This window comes from Castanea sativa, chromosome 6 (assembly GCF_040712315.1).
Source record: "Castanea sativa cultivar Marrone di Chiusa Pesio chromosome 6, ASM4071231v1".
In the NCBI taxonomy this organism is placed as follows: domain Eukaryota; kingdom Viridiplantae; phylum Streptophyta; class Magnoliopsida; order Fagales; family Fagaceae; genus Castanea; species Castanea sativa.
In genome coordinates, this window is record NC_134018.1 from 39036333 (window position 1) to 39053036 (window position 16704).

At 33.3% G+C, this 16704-nt stretch overlaps 1 protein-coding gene across 1 annotated transcript; it reads right to left on the bottom strand.

Annotated features, from left to right (window-relative positions):
- Positions 1-8563: 8563 nt before the first annotated feature.
- Positions 8564-15283, bottom strand: LOC142638410 (membrin-11-like). Its single transcript, XM_075812444.1, has 4 exons — positions 14863-15283; positions 12487-12607; positions 12226-12372; positions 8564-8949 (listed from the first exon to the last, which is right to left on the bottom strand). The coding sequence occupies exons 1-4, from the start codon at positions 15165-15167 to the stop codon at positions 8788-8790; spliced, it is 735 nt and encodes a 244-aa protein (XP_075668559.1). The 5' UTR covers positions 15168-15283; the 3' UTR covers positions 8564-8787.
- Positions 15284-16704: the final 1421 nt, after the last annotated feature.

A 16704-nucleotide genomic window follows, 5' to 3' on the forward strand; every position in this document is an offset into this window, starting at 1 on the left:
GAATGAAAGGTACAGAATGATTGATAAACCAAGATAAGATCTTACTTTGAATACTTTCCCATTCATCTAGGCGTGCTTCATAATCATCATTTGCAATAGTAGTATTAGAGACATCGACATCAGTTGCAGCTTTGATCATAAGTATTGGCACTGGCTTGGGAATCGAACCAGTTACATAACACCATAGTTTGCAACCCTTGAGAAAGACAATCATATTCTGAGAGCATGCATGATAGGTAGTAGGACCATCCAGGATAACAGTGATAGGACGTACAATGTCTAGTTCATTTTCTTGAGTCATAATGAAGAAAATGACCAAAAAGAGGGATTTAGGGACCTCAAACGAAGAAAAGGAACCCAAAAACGGAATCTACGCAAAAAATTAAGCAAGATAGGCCCTATTGAAAAATTTTGACTTTGGGCAAAAAGTCAACGATCAACTGTGCTGGTCAACGATCAAAAGTCAAAGTCAATTGCTGACGTGTGTTGATGTAGGCGGATGACAAAATACATTGACATGGTAGGATGACGTCACCTAGGGCTGACGTGGCTTTACTCGGACTGAATCAGGTGCATGGCAACATGTGAAGCACGTGGCGGCGATCAATTGGCGCGTGGAAGCACATAAGTGGTTCTAGCAGCATGTGAGGCTTGTGTTCGACTCGCAGAAACTTTTGGCAGTGCGTGTAGGTGCATGACAACTCGGACTAGGATGTTTTTGGCTGGGTTTTGCTTGGAATAGTTTGATCTATCAATTCGTGGTCGTGGTTCAATGATTTGATGAGAGAACAGACTGAATCCGAGGATTGCAGTGGCTTGATGGCAGTGACTCACTTCTGATAGCGATTACTGGATGAAGGCGAGGGCAAGTGAAAAATGACGGAGATGACCACAGATACTAGAAAGTCAGAGTAATGGCTCTGATACCATGTTAAGATTATAAAGTGAGAGAGAGAAAGACTGAATAGTTTGTATATTAATTTATATTCTGTGTGAATAACATTGTACAATAGAGAGTCTTATATAGGCTAAGTATGTGTGAAGTATAAGTAATATGAATGTATTACAAGTACGGTATATTGGGCTAAGCCTGATGGGCTAGACTAAACTAAGCCATATACTAACAAGAGTCACCCTCCAAAACGAATTGCTAAACCCCCCCCCCCCATCCTTTGCAGATTGAAAGCTAAGCTTTTGCTTTGACTTCAACAGCATCCAGTGGAGCTTTAAATTGCTTACACAAAGTGGCAATCAACCTCCCCCTATAATCTTGAATTGTAAGCCAAGCCACCCTTTTCACTGCCCCCATGTCTCACTCCACAAAGCCCAAGCCAGAGTAACCACCATAGTAGTATAGTTTCCATCCCACTGTTTCTCCATTATCACATACCACAATACATCAAAGAAGCACCAAAAGTGCACAGGTCTTGAGCCACCAAACAGCTTGAAAACATCCTAAGCCTCATGAGCTTTGGGACATGCCCAAAAAAGATGGCCCAATGATTCAACGTCCTCCCCACCTTCATCACTTATGCTATTTCTTGAAGGACATATCTACGCAAAAGATTTTTTTAGCTAGCGAAATATCATGAAAGGCTCCCCATGCAAAATGGCGAACCTTATGTGGATCTTGAATCTTCCATTGCTTTCTTCAAAACCCTCGCAAGTCATTCCCATCAGAAATGGACCCGACTTAACTCGTGTCATCCACCTCTAGAGCTAATTTATAAGCACTCTTAACAGTAAACAAACCATTTCACGTCTCAACCCACACCTTTTTGACCTCATGCAATTGGTGTATAAGAGCAAAAACACTTCCAGAGCTAATTTATAAGCACTCGCCTTTGTCTAGAAGTGTTTATAAATGAACGCGCGCGCATAGCTCCAGGGCTTATTTATAAGCACTCTTAACAGAATACAAACCATTTGACATCTCAGCCCACACCTTCTTATACACCAATTCACAAGTCTTCCAGCCTTTCCAGCCCGGGGGAATTTGTTGATCGGCCTCAAAAGGCTGGAAGACTTGTGAATTGGTGTATAAGAGCAAAAACACTTCTCACCTACACTCAGTGGTAGAACCAAGATTTCAATTCAGGGAAAGCAAGATTTAAAGACTGTGTGTGCGCGCGCGTGTGTGTCAGTTTAGAATTCAAATTGGAGTCATTATTATGCTAAGGAGATTCTCCACCATTTCAATTAGCAACAAATATATATTTCATATCAAAACAAAAATAACTAATTTATAGTTACTAACAATTAGAGTAAGGGATTAATCTAAATACGTAAAATTTAGATATCTAATTTGGTTCCTTCAAATAAATTGAAAAATATAATCAATGTAAAAGTGTTAATACCTTTTTTTGGTGTCACAGCTGTTTTAGGGACTATTTTATGTATTTTTTTTCCTTACATCAGAGGGGGCAAACTAGCAAAGCATTTAAGGAGTGGTTCTACTGACTTTTGCATACAAGTACTTATAAACTTTTCATAGGAGTAGGGGGGGACAATTGCCCCCCTTGGCTTTGCTCCTGTTTTCACCCAGAAAATTAGTGTTTTTGGCATAATAATAAAAAAACAATCATCATCATGGAATAAATGCCAAGTTAAGACAACAATTAGTTTTGGTGTAAATGGGTTTCGAAGCCCAAATATCTATTACAAGAGATTTTTTCAACTTTAATATCACAATACAACCTCCACAGAAGCCCCTTTTAAAACCTAGAAAGCCACACAGGGCAGCGGAAGACATCCTCTACTACCAAAATAAATAGATAAAAAAAAAAATTCTGCATCTTGTTTCTTTGACCTTACTTTAAAAGAAACAAATACCAACCAAAAGAGAGTACCTTACCGCGTCCACCTCCAAACGACGAACACAATGTTATGTCACATGACAAATCACATTGTATTATATATATATATATATATATATATATATATATATATATATATATATATTCAGCAATTCCAAAATTCCCTCCTCTTCCAGCCAAGAGTTTATCTTTCTCAGCTTTGCCTCTTTACAACCCTTAGCATTGTAATCAGAGGCTATAGAAGATCCTATCATCAAAGCTCAGAAGCTTACCCTTTTCCATCAGACCTTAGTAAAGGAAACTAGCAAACCTGCCCTTATATATATATAGACTGAGAGAACAAAATACAGAAAGTCAAATGCATGCCTTTAATTAATTAAGACCACAACCAAAGTTATTGCTCAACATTTTTGTGGCTAATTTCTTTTGTGCCAATAAAGTGAATAAAATTTCTTAAATAAGTTGAAATTTTCGGTTATGGCAAAGAAAACTTCAATTAAGTCTCAACCAAAAATATAATGGAAACCCTTGAAAGCAAATTTTATAGATAGGAATTGAAACTCATCCTATAATTTAAAGTTTGAGACAATTTTGGGAGCAAAAAATTATTAATGAAGGTGTCGAGAACACTTTGAGCATTTGACAATTCCTTCAGGTGTATATATTCCTTTGGATGTATATATCTTTCTTCCACACACATGCCAAGAAATTAGATATGAATTACTTAGGAGTGGCCCAAATTGGGGGTTAAAGGTTTTGAATCATTATGCCTACTCCTTGAGGTTTGACAATTTTGAAACTAAATTCATAATTTTGAAACAAAATTAATAATCAAAAAAAAAAAAAAATCTAAACATCAATAATACATATAGCATTGTTTATCCTATTAACAGTCTTTGTTGTAGCATTTTAATATTAAATGACTTTATTATATTTTAGTGTATTATCACTGTCTATAATTGAAATTTATTGATATAAAAGGCAATTTGAGCTAAATATGCCTTGAAGATCAGTAAAACATAAGAACCGTTCAAATTCAATGTTATCAATGAATCATTGAATGAAAAGTTAAGAATTCCATGGCGAAATAGAAATCATTGAGTTTGTAATTGCCAAATATGCGTATAATAGCAACATCAAAAATACCTGCATAATTAAAATAAAAGAAAGAATTTACTTTTGTTGGCAAAAAAAGCATAAATAGAAAGGATAACAAAGATAAAGGTAGAATTGATAAGTTTACACTTTACCCATACTTCTCCTCACATATGCCAAATATAACTACAAAAGAAGTATTTATAGCTCGTTTTAGGCTTTAGATTATGCTCAATCATTGGAGAAAAATTATTTAATACTCAAGAAAAGTATTTCCTCCTCCCACATTAATGATTGGTCATATCATAAATTTGATTAGTAAAACCCACATTGCAAGAGGATTGATAATTTCTCTTGGAAGAGTAAATAATTACTTATCTTTGGATAATTCCTCCAAACGGGTAATTCTTAGGTACTCTTAAAGTATCATAAATGCGTACTCCCTCTTCTCATATAACTGTAGGTTTCACTAATTAAATTTATAGTGGGACCTACAATTCATGTGAAAGGGAGGGAATATGCATTTATGGTACTCCTGGAGTATCGATAATTTTCCATTCCAAATGGTTAATTAAATCTGACTCTAAATACGGCAAGCACAAATGCTTTATTAACCTTTCGAATTACTGCATCAACATTAAAGGACTAAAATATTTCCTCTTTTTGCTTTAAATGAAAAACAATCGATATGTCCACTTATACTGCTTATTATAGATAGGTCATCTGTACTTACGCTAAATTGACCTAAATAATACATTGAGGAAAACAATTAAATTTAAAAAATAATTATGAATTTCTTTAAAAATTGGAATAAAAATAGGGTAATTCTTGCATGAATAAAAAAGAACTCACTCCTCAAGGTGTGAGCTTAGCAGGTTGGAGAATAGACAAATAAATCAAAGTGAGACATGACATATTAAGACTTGCATCTATTATTAAATGTTTTTTTTTTTTTGAAAAATGGTTACTATTTAATTGATTAGTGGTTTAGGACAGATTCTATCATAATTACCATTTATAAATATATAAAAAATGTCCAGTAATGGAAGCATATAATTTTAAAAATTATAGAATTTTTTTTGTCTCCATGTGGGAAATTTAATCACCACTTTGGTCCACTCAATGCACTCATATTATGTGTAAAATGGGAATTCTGCTATGTAAAACTATGCTTATGCCATACATTTTACCCTAATTATTCAAGTGCAAATGGTCTTAAATAAATATTTTTCTTGAACTCCATTCATATTGACATTAAAAATTTCAAGAAAATCCTAAATGAAAATATTTTTAAATATTATTTTTGTGTTTCTTTTCCAAAACTAATGCTTATTGCAGTTAGAAAGATAAGAATGTTCACAACATTTTCACGATCTTCTAAAAAAACACAATACTTTTACAATAAATCATAGTTGGTAAGTTGTTATTGGTTCTCATTTAAATCTACCTCTGAGATTATTATTTTTCCGCCAATAATATCCCGTAACAATTTGTCATAGTGCCACTTATGATTTGTTATGAAAGTACTGTAAAAATATTGTGAATATAACATTTCTCATATATATATTCGGTATATTGGTTACCCATATATGATTAGTTATTCTATTCTAAGTCTTTGTATTTCTTTTTAAAAAAAAAACTAATTTTTATTCCCATATAATTATCACCACAATGTACTAAATTTGCCTTTAGTTTTATGTAGCGTTAATATAGTAAAATCTCCTTTACATGTTCAAAACTTCAATTTAGTTATATTACTAATTTTTTTAATTTAAATATAATTCTTGATTAAGCTAGTTTGCTCAGTTAGATGTATTTTAGAATTCCATGTGTTAAGGGTATACTACATCGTGTGTCTATAATTTGTTTTTTCTTTTTTAAGAGGGTTTCAATTTATGGCGTCTACTCTTGATGATATATTCCTGATGATAGCTTTTTATCATCAAATCAAGACACAAATCGATTTTTGGGTAAGCAGGGATTAAACCTCAGATTTCTTATGTAACTACTAGCATGTAACTCCATGCAAACGTATAAATGCATTTAAAATTAAACTAAATTTTTATTAGAAAAATATAAATAATTAGTCAAATTAATTTTTTTTAAAGCATGTAACACATGCATTCATGCATAAATATATATACATTTAAAATTAAACACAATTTTTATCATAAAATATAGATAATTAGTTGAATTATTTTTTTTAAATAAACGTAATTAGTCACATATTAAAATTCTTACATAAATTTAATACTACTTATGATCATTTTTTTTCTAATTTTTAATAAGATAGAGCATGTGGTGATTTTTGTTATTTTGTGATTTTTTTTTATTTTTTTTTTGGAGAAACATGTAGTGCTTTTTATTGAGAATATGCGATTTTTAAAAAAAATTTATAGTTAATTAATATTAGATTCTTAGTATTTTGCACTCATTAACTCACTTGACACAAAAATTATATATCTTAAGTAGACACGTGGCACAAGCTTAAATGGATAATTATAGTGTAGTTCCCACATAAATTTAGACACATGAAACAAAATTGGATTATAATTTCAAATTCTAATTCAATTTTCTCTAAGCTTTACCTATTTATATATATATATATATATGGATGACTTATAAATTTGAATTTTTTTTAGTTATATGATTATGTTTTTTATGGTTTATTATATTGGACTTCTCGTTTTCTACACTAAATTAACTAATTTGGCACAAAAATTTAAAAATTTAGATTAGATAGAACACGTGGCGCAAAATTAAATTCTAATTGAAATTCAATTTTTACACTAAATTAACTCACTTGGCACAAATTTCTAAAATTTAGATTAAATGAGACACATGACGCAAAATTAGACTCCAATTGAATTCCAATTTGAAATTTAATTGGATTTTCTCTCGCTTTACCTATTATTATATATATAGATTAGAGAGTTTACCAATTGAGCTAACTTTGTCTTTTGATTCATGCAAATTGCAACTACAACTAGAACCTATAGCCATATATAGGCATTGCAAATGTCCTTTATTGTTTTTTTTTTAAAAAAACTTAAAAACAATTGACATGTCCACTTCTATTGTTTATAAAAAAAAAATCAAATTTAAAAAATAATAACGAAGTTCTTTAAAATTTGGAATAAAAATAGGATAATGCTTGCATGAAAAACCAAATTTATTTCATTACATTTTTAAGTAATAATTAAAAACTCACCCTCAAGGTGTGAGCTTAACGGGTTGAAGATTGGACACAAAAATTCAAAGTGGGACATGACAAATTAAAACCTGTATCTATCATTAAATGGTTACTATTTAATTGATTAGTGATTATTACCACACAAAAAAAAAAAAAAACTATTTTTGGTTCTATATATTTTAATCTGTGACAAAATTTGGTTGTAGCATAAAATTACAATCTTATTCAATAAAATAAACATTACAATAAATTTTAAAAATCTAACCATTGAATTGTATGTTCTTTACGATTTTAATACACGTGTAAAATTTTGTGTCAATCAGATATTATTTACTATATAATCTATAAGTTTAAATTTTATGCATAATTTTAAATTACAAAAACTTGCAATATAAATAATTTATTGAGGATAAAACTATTAATCTTCAATTTTTTTAGAAATTTTGCAAACATGGAGGATATAAGAAGAAAATGTAATCTAATGATGAATTTGTTAAAATTCACCTCCAATGAAAAGATATTGAATAAAATTGTAGCCGAAAGCTATAACTAATTTTTTAGCTAAATTTTGTACTTTAATATGAGATTGAATGTAATACCAAGCTTTCAATACTTGTAGCTAGTTTTGGAATGATGTGGCAAAAGTTTTGGATTTGAGGTATAATAAAGTTTAGTTACAAAATTTGTTGTAACCTTACTTAATATTTTTTATGTTGGAAGTGAATTTTTTGACAAATCTACCATTGAATTACATTATCTTATTGAATCATTTATGCTTGCAAAATGTATAGAAAATTAAAGATCAATAATTATTTCATTAATAAATTGTTTAAATTGCAAGTTTTTATAGTTTAAAATTATACATAAAATATAAGCTTATAAATCATATAATAAATAATATCTAATTAACACAACATTAGACATATGTATTCAAAGTGTAAAGAACATGCAATTTGATGGTTAAATTTTCAAAATATGTAATTATTTAATTTTTTTTAAAGGAAGTTGTAGCCTTAAATAATAACCAATTTTGTAGTTAAACTTTGTCCTTTTAGATATCCAAAATTTGAAGTGACAGCAATAAAGAGGAAGAGTGCTTTAGAGAGTTCAAGGATCCATAGCACCAAACCCTTTTTTTTTTTTGGGACAAATGAAGGTATTCAAACCTTTTTGAGTATCAAACTATTATCTCGGGTTTATGCAGTCCCCCCCAGTCTTACATGCACTAAGTTATAACATTGAATACATCCATGAGGAGTGGTCCCAAAATGCTAGCAAGAAATTTCGAACTTAGGATCTCAAGAATCTTAGGAGACCTTAAGAACAACTCAGCCAATCCCTTGAGTTTCCAAACTTCTTTTTGAACTTACCCTCTTCTTGTGCAATCAATCCACTATGTATAATTACCTCAGGAAACTGAATTGCTCAAAAACGGTCTGGAAATGAATAACGGTTTGTGTTTTCTGTGGAGGCTCTGAAGAGAGCACTGACCCATTTGTAAATCAATTTTATATAAGTGTGTTCTCGTAATTGGCCTTTGTACAACCTCATTACCTTTCCAATATAACACTGCGGAAACAATTAATATCTTCCACTCCGAAGGGGAAAAAAAGTAAAAACAAAAAATTAAAAGGCATCTAGAGGGAACACATCTCACATAACTATACCAGCCAAAAGAGTAGATCATCGTGTCCACCTCCAAATGATGAACACAATGACGAGTGTCAAAATCATGCCTGCATATTTGATCCAATTATCAACACGGTGCCGCCTCTCAATCAGCCTCAATACAGAATTGGAGAGCCCCACTGTATTAAGGACATCCAGCGCTTTCCGCTGTGCATTCTGAACCAAGGAAAAAGCATATCAGCAGTACTCAATAACATCAGGACTCACGAGCAACACTCATGTCAATGCATTACAAACCATTATTTATTGAAAGACATGAGCTATACCAACAATTTAGACCATTGTTTTCTTTTAGGTATTCTACCTCAGTCCAAAGGATTAAAGACCATGCTACTGAATACCGTATCATGCATAATTAAGATATCCAAATTCCTGTTATATATATATTGGGTTCAAGTTAGGCCTGGTGTAACTTAAAGCAATATTACACCACTCAATATTTTTTAATTAAATGCAAATTTTGACAAATCTACCGTTAGATTATATTATTTTCGTATATTCTCCATGCTTGCAAAATTTCAAAGTGATCAAAAATTAATAGTTATATCATCAATCAATTGTTTAGATTCAAATTTTGGTAGTTTAAAATAATGCATAAAAGACGAGTTTATGGACCGAATGACAAATGCCATCCAAATAACATGAAAATTGGCAATTTGGCATGAACATTAAGATCATATTGAACATGTAATTTAATGATGAGATTCTCAAAATATATATCCTACAACAAGTTATTAGGTAGTGTAACATTGCTTAGAGGTAAACTATGTGTAACTTGAACTCATCTCATATATATTCATAAGAGCTGCACTTTTTTTTGGGACCATTGATTACTATTATATATAAGGGTCAAAAAACACTTATGATAATGTCATTATTGTTCTCTAGAAATTAGCCAATTAAGCATTAACTCTTCTTAATAAAAGAAAAAAAAAAAAACACAACGTTAACTTTCACTCCTCTCCTTATCATCATCTTCCTGTCTTCCTCTCTCAGATCACCTTCTTGTTCTCGTGCAAACAAATCATAAGGGAGCTAGATAGATGTTGGTTGTATATTTAGCTACTTAGGTTTCCGTGACTTTCGTTGTAGAGGTTACCAATTGAATTGTTATTTTGGGGTGTGTTGAGCATTGGAGAAGACTGTGGGGCCATATCATATTATCAGGGAGGACATTAACCATGGTGGTCCTTAGAATGTTGTTGTTGAGTGTTGATTATCCAAAGACAAATAATGCCACAAAAGTACTAAGCCAATTTTGCCATAAACCATGATGCTTTGCATATATTGATGGAAGAGAGCCCATATTTTTTAAGATCTTTCAAAAGACCATGGTGGGAGATGATGACATGGCTGAAACATAATGTTGTTAGAGCACTAATTTTTTTTTAATGACTTTGTCTGTGTTTTTAATCCTTAGAAATACTCAGCCTCAACAATCATTCTCTAAAACAATAGTGACTTTGGCCATGTATTTCTAAAATTTTCCAGTACCTCAAGACAGTACCATAAAGAAATCAGTGGTGGAGGCCAGAAAGTACATACTACAAAAAGAAAGATGTGAGAGAGGAAGAAGATGATGATGAGGAGAAGAGTGAACGTTAATGCTGTGTTTTGTTTTGTTTTTTTTTTTTTAAAGAAGAGTTAATGCTTAATTGGCTAGTTTCTAGAGAGCAATAATGCCATTACCGTGAGTGTTTTTTGACCCTTAGATCTAATAGTAATTAATGGTCCAAAAAATGTGTAACTATTGAAAGAATTCCTAAGTTTCATGCAGCATATCTAACGATACCCAATTAATGTTCAAAATCTCAATCATTTATGGCTTTATCCAAGAAAAGTCCAGTGGGACGAAAAATACCACATACACTCAACAATAAAGCATGCCAATTCTGTAAGCTTCTATTTTGAAGAGAGAAGAAGGGATGTGGGGAGGAATTTGAGATGCAGGAAGAAGAAAACAATGTAATAATAAAATTGAAGAAAAATAAAAATAAAGGATGTAACCACCACAAAGGGTGGTGGTCTAGCGGCCATCGTTCTTGCTCCAATGTAGTTTGGGAGGTGGAGGTTCCAAGTTCAAATCCTGCAATGGAAAGTGCTTTGAAAAAAACCCCACAGCCCCGGCTCAACGCTCACTAGCGCCCTCATAGGGCTAGGATAATAGCTACGGCTCACTGGTTCAACTACTTGCAGGCCTGGGTCCAGCAAGTAGGTTGGGCTCTGGGTTAGGGTCTGGGCTCGCAACTTCTTGGGTTAGGTTCTTTATACCTGAGTGGTGTATATAGCCTTGAGTGCAAAAACTTGTGAGAAGTGCACAATGTCCAAAAATAATGACTACCAGTGTGCCAAGATCTAGGGTAAGAATCAGCAATATGTGGAGGGGCTCATGGACAACGTTTGGAGCCACTGTGATGCACTGACAATTAGAAAAGCAGGATGCCAATGTGAGGAAGGCCCGAGATCATCGATTTGGGGTCTTTAGAGATTGGTACTTTTGCTGTTTAGTGGAATGAATTGTAAGGTGTTTGATGATTGAAAGGGTTTTGACTTGGGTGTGGATTGATGGTCGAGTTTGTGGCATTGGCGGCTAGAGGGTGATTATTTGAGTCTTAGTCGTTGGTGTGTGCATGTGTTTTAACATAAAAAACATTGGGTTGTAATCTAGGCTCTTGGGGGTGGCTTGGGCTCAATGACCGACTTAGGTTTTGGTTTGAAGCTCCAAGAGCAGTTTTATTAATCAAACTGTAAACTGTCTCTCTAGGAGGTACAGTAATATGCTTATATAGACTATGACTTGACCCAAATTCTAGTTAACTTAGGAAATCCAAATTATTGAATTATAAAAATAACTTCAATACTAGGAAATTAAATGAAACAGTAATAGCCTAATTAACTAATAAGACCTAAAATAAAATCTAAGTGACCAATAAAAATACAATTGACTTCCACAATTCAACAAGACTAGATTAAGACAAAGCCTTCTTTGCACTTCCCATTTGGGGGTGTTGTGGGGGGGGGGGGGGGGTTGTATATTTTCAACACAAACACCATAAAATCTATAGATGAATGTAAGAGAAATTTACATAAAGAATTTAAATCTATTAACTCAAGAAAAAAAAAAACCAGGTCAATTACCATCGGACCATAGATAAGTGAACACAGAAGCATATTCCTAGCTAACAACCTAGAATGTCAAACTAGTCACTACAGAAAATCATGATAAATTTTTAATGGAATTCAAGGGAAAAAGTTATTATGGAATAAGGACAATGTTTCGCTTATATTGCAATATCACAGTCCCATGACTCCCATCTTTCATTTTTTATTTGGTTGCAATCCCATATTTTATCATTTAAACTATATGTACACATGTATCTGTGATTGCAGAATTGTGAACACGTAGATATGTAGGAGCTTAATTGCAAATACCTTAAGACGTTCCCTTGACCCTGACATTGCAGACAGGATGGCCTCTCCTGTTAAACTTGCTTCTTCCAACATCCTAGCAGAACTACGAACTGACTGCCTGGCTTGCGCTTCCTCATCAAATATTCTCAAAATATGAGACTCTCCATTCTACAACATAAAATATTTCCATAAGATGCTAAGGTAAAAAAATTTAGATTCCAAATAAAAAGAATTTTCTCTGCTGGTTAGCTGCATCAACCCAAAAAAAAAAAAATTACATACAGCTCTTCCAAGCAATTCTGCCCTTTCTTTGGCTTCCATTGTTCTTTTCTGATTCCTTAAGAAATACTTATCCAAACTTTGTTTCAGAGATTCAGCCTCTTCTGTTACTTGTTCCACTTTTCTGCATTATACAAAAAGAATTGCATTGCATCCAGTCAAGATAAAAGATCATCAAATCACATCAACACTGCATTGGTTGAAATATACAGTACAAATCTACACAACTGCAGATCATATCATCAAACTGCACCAAACAGTTACGATATACTGTAAAGATTCATAAAAGTTTCAGATCCAATGCTGGTAATGCAAAGATTGCAAGATAATAAAAACATAAATTACTTTTGATAAGTAATAATTTTTATTAGAAAAACAACCATCAGCAGAGTTGTGCACTCGCATTAATAAATAAATATTCAAATGTTTGGGATTCAGTGGGTAATGCTGGGGAATGTTGTTTCTGTGCTATTTAGCTGGAGAAACTGGCTTGGTAAGTTTGGTTCAGATATTTGGAACATGGTGCCGGCTTGTTTGATGTGGCTTGTTTGGAAGGAGAAGAATAGTCATACTTTTGAAGACATGGAAAGCTCATTGGATCAATCAAAAGTTCTGTTTGCTCGTACTCCCTTTGATTGGTCCCGGGTTTGGGGTTTTACACAATGTTCTTCTATTTTAGAATCTCAAGTTTCCCTTAGATTTTCCTTTTTGAGTCTTTTGTACTTCTTTTCCTTCTGTGTTCATCATTGTGAACATAAGGTCTTACTTGGTTCTCAATAAATATTCATTACTTATCAAAAAAATCTAGGAAAACCAACTATCATTCAAAAACGAGATATTTGGTCATACTTAATAGTAATAATAACAATTGATTTGAACCACCAACAGAGATAGCAGCTGTTAGGAAATGGTAAATTTAATTATTTAATTACAATATTGCTTGTATGTAAACATAATATATCTCATCCAATGGATGCCCTGCCCCACTCTTGGAATGGCCCTCGGTCCTTATTCTGATAGTAATGTTCACATGGGGCCTTGCTTGATCTCATTTATTTTCCTCCTATTAAGAGCCTTTTAAAAGCTGAATCCATATATAGACTTCCCAGAAAATATATCAAGATGATATGACATCATTTCTGATATTGTGTTTCAACAGTGCTACACTATTGATCTGCTACAATCAGCCTTACCAAACCCAACTCTACGATTTGCCAGATCAAATTCCACCCTCTGATTTTGCTGATGGATATTCCCAATCATATTACTCGTGGCCCCTAGCCTATCCGACCGTCCAATTCCAATACAGTGGACCCTACGTCCCACGTCAGTTAAAACCCGCTCTTTTTCCACCACAATCTCCATCCCTTTTTCAACCTCAAACACCATATTCCCTATCAGCCATCCGATCTCAATTGCATTCCCATCGAAACACATGTCAGCCATTCCTCCATCGCACACATAACCTTTTTTTAGTCTTGGCCCCACCAATCTCACAATCTCCTCCCTCACCTTATTATATGCCTCCTCCACCAAGTAAGTGAATTCGGATCTGGAATCAATCATGGTCTGACCCGACCCGCTTGTGTTGGGTCGAAAAACTGACGGAGGGTTTCACTTAACAGAAACAGTTAATTCTCAGGAAACAAGGGTTTAGAAGGGCCTGGAAATCTCATAAGGCATCACTGCGGTAGTCAGATTTCAGGTTACACTTGAAATTTTTGGTAGTAGTGCAGCAGTGGAACTGGGGGACCAAGTCGACGGTTAAAAAATGGTAAACAAGCAGTGGGTGCAATGGCTTCCCTTGGCTGTATTCTGGTACAAACTGGCCACAAAGTAGAAGCTGTAGATGTCCTTTTGAGCAATAGAGAGCAAGGTTTGGCTCAACTAAAGGCTAACAGACATAGGATAGGAGTGACAGGTCTTTTTGGGTGATCTGAAGTTACAGCCTCATAAAAAAAAATAAAAAATAAAAAGTCTGTAGCTTTCAGGTTTTTCAAACTTACATTAGGGATTCAAATCAGTCATGTGTTTTCCTATGATACTTCACATAGATTTCATACTTAGAAACAACAAAAGTTAGACAAACATTGATATAAAATTGATCAGAACCATAAGCTGTAAGCAGTCAAATTTTATTGAACACAAAAGATTAAGAGTAACGCCCATAAAGCCACAACCAGCAGATGACATAAATAAAATAAAAATATAATCTTCAACCCAGAAACATTTTAGCAACGCAAGCTACAACTAAACACACAAACTAAATCTTTTGCAGATGGAAAATTGATTTTGACCAATTTGCATGGCTAATAAATAGAAACCCTGAGTATGAAAGCGGAGAGAAGAGAAGGAGAGAATTGGGGGGGGGGGGGGTACCGTTTCCAGAGATCGCGGTGGGACTTGGAGGGGAGAGAGCGGCAGAGGCGGTCCATCTCGACGCAGAGGGATTGGATTTGGGTGAGGTCTCTTTTGATGGATGCAGACAGTTCTGGGGTTTGTGACTCCAAATTGCCACCGCTCGAGTACTCCAGACGCTCCAGTCGCTCCAGCGCGTCTCGAGTTCTCAATTGTAGCTTCTTCGCATTCTGGTATATTTCTGATAGCGTATTACCTCCTCCACCTCCACCTCCACCTCCTTCTAATGGTAATGGTATTGCTGCTGCTGCTAATGATGATTCCATTTCGAACACACACCAACAGAGAGAGAGTAGGAGAGATGTTGGGAATGGTGGTTTGTTTTGATGGGATCTGGACACTGCGATTGTACTGTTCAGACTCTTAAACCCAATTTATTATCATCTCCACTCCAGGGATTGGTCTAATGACGTATAGCGTACTGTAGTGAAAATAAAAGAGGTAAACCAAAAGTAAAAATACTATATTTTATTAAAATATTACTATTTATTTATCAACTTTATTTTATATTCTTTAAAATCATTTATTTCTTTTTCTATTTGAGTAAAAAAAGCATTCAAAAATATATTTGCACGTAATTTTGTATATTTAGATAACAATAATGATAATCTAAATTTACATGAGTTTATATGGATTGATGTAATTGAATACTTGGGTGTATAAAACTTACTCTTATACTAATAGTATATATTATATGACCTGAATCAAGTTTTCCACTTGAATCTATCATTTTTTTTTCTTTCAAATTAAATAGAAAAGTGACCTTTATTATTAAAAGTGAAAGTGAAAAAGTGCAAGTAAGTTTTTTACTATGCCATCATCCTTCCTCTTTTCTATCCAATTTGAAAGGAAAATAAATGATAGATTCAAGTGGAAAACTTGATTCACATCATTATTTTTCCTCTTATTTTTACTCCAATCAAATAATAAAAAATCGCATTTTTCTCTTCCTTCTCATTTCCCTATTTTTCACTCCAACGAATCCTGTAGTAAGTCTAGAGAAAAAGGGTTCTTTGTTAGTTTCTTTTTCTCCAATTGCCTTGATTTACATTTTTTTTTTTTTGGATTTTCTTATGAATGATTTTTTTTGGGTATATATATATATACTCTGTCAAAGTACATAAATTGTTAGTGTTTTTAAAAAATAAAAATAAAATGTTAATGCAATTTTTATTAGCTTAAATAAATGAGATGCCAAAAGAATGAAATTAATGAATATTTTAGAATTATGAAGCTATAAGTCACATCATTTTAGAGTATTCAAATATAAATTATTTCATCCAATCACTATCTCTAGGATATCTAAGAAATTCTTGCAGCAGTTTCTTAAGCTATTTCTTAAGCTATATCATATAACCTTGGTTCTACAACCACAATATCCGGTACGAATATATGATACACGAATGCTATTCCACTGCTAAAGGTTCCAAGTGACCGACAATTTATCCTACAGTTTTCCAAGTCCTAGAATGAAACAGCAAGTTCACTTCATACTAACGTCAATGTTGCTAGCAATATAGCACTAATCTTTCTTTTTCTTTGCATTAAAATCAGTAAATATGGCTGAGTTTGGATACAGTGGCCAGCGTCCACGATTCTGCGTTTTTTTTTTTTTTTTTTTTTTTTCTGCTGATGCACGGGTCAGGGGGACAGCGGCTACTGTTTATGCTACTGTACATGAACAGTAACCGCATTTGCTGACTTTTCAGCACATCTGTTGGTCTCGTGTACTGTTCACGAGACCCACAAACTTCACTTTACAGAATTTTTTTTATTAAAAATGGGTCCTACGGTACTATTTAC